This window comes from Camelina sativa, chromosome 3, assembly GCF_000633955.1.
Source record: "Camelina sativa cultivar DH55 chromosome 3, Cs, whole genome shotgun sequence".
Lineage (NCBI taxonomy): Eukaryota > Viridiplantae > Streptophyta > Magnoliopsida > Brassicales > Brassicaceae > Camelina > Camelina sativa.
In genome coordinates this window covers 12,280,024-12,284,329 of record NC_025687.1, presented here as the reverse complement: position 1 = coordinate 12,284,329, position 4,306 = coordinate 12,280,024, and the positions used below count along the sequence as shown (strand labels likewise).

The following is a 4,306-nucleotide window of genomic DNA, read 5'->3' as shown; positions in this document are numbered from 1 at the left end:
AGGATTTATTAATCTGGACAATTTGTTTTTGTATTTAGTGATATTTTTTATTATCAAGTTTTTTTTTGTTCATTTATTGTAAGATATATGTTTTTTTTTTTAAATTACAGGTTTTGGTTGTTTGTTTCTTGTATTTGCAAATGAATTGTTATTATGTGTAAATTTGATTATTTTGAAATCAGTAGTTGTAAATATATAATCTACATAATACATTTTATATGAATATCGTTTTATATGGATTTCATAAATTGTATTACACAACTGTTTTCTTTTGTAGTCTTTATCTACAAATATAATCTGTCCTAACCGTATGTTAATTGTGTCATCAGAAAAACGAGTCACGTAAACAAAAGAAAGAGATGATTAGATCAGACAACAAGTCAATTTCTCAGTTTCGTTTCTATTAGTCAACTGATATCTAAAAATTGCTCCTGCCACATGTTCTTTTTATTCAATTGAGCATTGCACCTTCGACATGGGATGGGACTACCTTATTTGTTTCCTGTTCCCGGTTTAGAAGCTTACTCATACTTATTAATCCCGGTTTAGAAGCTTACTCATACTTATTAATCCGGTTTAGAACTCATACTTTACTTAAATAGTGATATCAATAATCCGGTTAAGTGAAGCTTACTCTTGATCCCGGTTTTAGCAGCTTACTGTACTTAACTTAAATGTTAAATCAATAATCCCTGGTTGGGTAACTGATCCGACGCCGAATCAATGAGACTCTCCGTCGCCGTCCGAGCCACTAAGCCGTCGTTTCTCAACACTTGGATCCGATTCTCCTCCTCCACCGCGTCGTCGTCGTCGTCGTCGCCGGCAGTCTCTTTGAATCCGGTACACCTCTCTCGCTAACGCTTTCATGTATAGACGACTTTTTTATATATCTATTGGAATCATTAAGAGTGTTTTTTTTTTTTACTTGTGGTTCGTTACTGTAGAGTGGACGATTACAGCAAACTCTCGCGGGATCTGTGGAGGTGAAAGGTAAAGCTCTGCATTCCGGTAAGATTTCGACGGTTAAGCTAATCCCGGAGATCGCCGGAGCTGGTAGATACTTCGAGTTTCGATCCAGAGTCATCCCTGCGTCGATTGAATTTGCTCAGGAGTCGCCTCTTTGCACTACGCTGTTGAAAGATGAGCTCAAAATCCGAACAGTTGAGCATTTGTTATCAGCTCTTGAGGCCAAGGGAGTTGATAATTGCAAGATTCAAATCGAAAGCCAAAGTTCAGATGATCAAGAAGTCGAGGTTTGTTACATGAATACACACATACATTTTGAGTAATCATAGGTTGACTTAATGTCTCCTGTTACTGCTTTGATTGGATTTGTATGCTATAGATTGGTTTAGAGACTTGGTCCATAAGATAGAGATGAGTGTAGGGAACACTAACCAAGTGAACAGGTCCCTATTTTTGATGGATCAGCTAAAGAGTGGGTCAATGCGATAGAAGGAGTTGGCATAAACGTGGCTCAAAACCATGTTGGGGAAAGTGTGGATAAGATGGTAGCACATGTGAACAAGCCTGTGTACGTTTTCAAGAACGATTCTTTTGTTACTGCATTTCCAGCTCTTGAGACTCGGATCACTTGTGTTATCGACTTCCCACAGGTTCGGTCTAATGGCATTTTTGAGGAATACAGAAGAACAGAATCTTCTATTTCTGCTTGTGCTTAGACTGTTATTGACTCGGTATGTTGTGTATGATGATGAACTTTATAGGTGCCTGCTATAGGCTGCCAATGGTTTTCTTGGAGACCTATCCATGAGTCTTCCTTTGCAAAGGATATCGCACCATCAAGAACCTTCTGTGTTTATGAAGAGGTAGGTTAGTTCCATTGTTGTTGCTTAGGAGCTTTAGAATCAGTAAACTGATGTTCCTTCTTCAACCATCTGTGTCTGGGTGTTCTTTTTTTTTTTTGCAGGTGGAGCGCATGCGTGAAGCAGGGCTCATTAAAGGAGGTTCTCTGGATAACGCCATCGTTTGTAGGTAAATAAGCTTGCATTTTGAATGGCCAAAGAGACAAAATTTTTAACTGAAGCCATCACTAATGCAGTGCCAAGCATGGATGGATGAACCCTCCTCTGCGGTTTGATAATGAAGCATGTCGACATAAGATCCTTGACTTAATTGGTGACCTCTCCCTTTTAGGACGAGACGGAAATGGAGGACTCCCCGTGGCTCACATAGTCGCATATAAGGCAAATAGTTTTTGTAAATTTTCTAGTTTTCTTGACATTCTAAAGAGATCAGTTTTCTAATAGAATATTCTCTTTCAAATGCAGGCGGGCCATACACTGCACACTGACTTAGCACGTCATCTCACCATTGACTGAAGAGTATGTGCTCGTTGTGAACCATAGTCTGCATAAGTTTTGATCCTTTCTGTTTAATTGTTTGTTAATCCTTTCGCAACCTTAGTTTGTTGGTTTGGGCTCTATTAAGCCTACTAGAATATGATCGTTGAATTTTGTTTTTTTTTTTTTTTTTTTTTTTTTTTTTTTTTTTTTTTTTTTNAACCCACTTTATATATGGGTTTTCAAAGTTAGTCATTAACTGGATTATGACACGTGTCAAGTATACTGATGAGATGTTGATATTTGTCAAAAATTATTATTTTTTAAAAACAGCTAATTAAGATAAGAACATTAAAATATTATTTTCAAACAATTAATTAAGATAATAACATTAAATCTACATAAAATTTACATCATTGTATCTAAAAAAAATTCCTAAATCAAAAAGTAAAATTGAGAAAACTAATATATTTTCTATTGTATGCTAATTATACTACATATGTTTTCTCAATTAGATTTTGACATGTATAAACCAAAAAATAATTTATTAAGCATGTATATTATTATTAATAAAAAAATAGTGAATAACAAAATTAAAAAGAATAACATAAGTTATGTCAAAAGAATTATTATTTTTGAAACGTAATAGGAACACCTAATTAAGAAAATAACATTATATCTACATTAAATTTACATGTTTACATCAAAAGCTTTAATCTTTGATTTTTTTTTTCTGATATAATTTTGCTGATCTATTGTGGATCTTTTATTCGTGTGGGTTCTTTAATGGAAGCTATCAGATGCAATGAAATGAAATCAAAGTATATAAAGCCCGTTAAATTAATAGAGGATAGAGACACTGATGGAGGTTCCAAAAGTGATTGTATAGTTAGTAGCTTTATAAGTTTCAAAGATTAGTCGGTGGTTGATGTATTTGGTCAAAATCTAGAGTTTTATTTTCTAAATAATGTCAATGATTCTCGTAATGAAACAAGAGCTGCTTGATCGAGTAATTGAGAAGCAATTTTGAAATTTAGGAAGTTGGAAAGGTAAATCGTTTTAAAATTGGTTTTAAACCTGATTTATGTGGCTTTCTATCGAATTTGGTTCGTAAACCGTTTAAATCAAGGTATATAGAGAAATATATGAGAACTTTTGATTCAAGTAGAAATAAGTTGAGAACTTACTATTTGAGAATATTTGAGATGATGTCATAGTTATAAGTAATTTTGGTAAAATGCGATAAATAAGGCATCGATCTTTAACGTGATTATGACATATGTCATGTTTTAGATTGTTTATAAAGTCTTTATTTTGTATATCTGAATTATCTATGAATTTATATATACCATCATGATTATAATATTCAAAATTTTATTTCTATTATGTTATATATATTTTTTTTAATTTCTCAACTTTGATTGAGTTGGTCATAAAATCATTGTAATTGAGTAGATAATTTCACCAGTTGTTTATGGGCAGGATTTTGCAGCTGATGAAGATGTAGAGTTAACGGATATTGAAGATTTCTTTATCTTTTTTGATTTCACAACAGAGACATTTGGTCCGCGTATGTCTCTCCCGTTTCACTATAATATCAACGAGACTAGAAAATTCTACAATATGAGCTCTACAATATGAGCTCATATCATATCCGCATAGAAAATTATCAGCTGCTTGATTTCCACGACCCTCTGGGAAGAAAATCAAGAGGAAAAATGAATATATATTTACTTGAAAAATGTAAACACACAAAAAAAAACAAAAAAAAAATTCTTACGGATATTCATGTTATATATTCGGATGTCTTCATCCCATAACGCATTATGGATCCTAGAGGTGATGCGATCAGGTTCTAAGAAGCCTACAACTCCCAAGATGTAAAGGTCACCGAGCATTCCTCTTTGATGCAAAAAACGCATGAGTATTGGTTTAACGTGTTGACAGCTAAGACGTCTGGGAACTTGAACACCTTTGATATCCCAGAAAGTTAAATTATCATC

The 4,306-nt window shown here is 33.7% G+C and overlaps 1 protein-coding gene across 1 annotated transcript; it reads left to right on the top strand.

Annotated features, from left to right (window-relative positions):
• Positions 459-2,496, top strand: LOC104776730 (probable UDP-3-O-acyl-N-acetylglucosamine deacetylase 2). The gene is made up of 7 exons (XM_010500839.2): positions 459-840; positions 945-1,253; positions 1,410-1,616; positions 1,728-1,829; positions 1,931-1,995; positions 2,063-2,207; positions 2,292-2,496. The coding sequence occupies exons 1-7, from the start codon at positions 724-726 to the stop codon at positions 2,340-2,342; spliced, it is 996 nt and encodes a 331-aa protein (XP_010499141.1). The 5' UTR covers positions 459-723; the 3' UTR covers positions 2,343-2,496.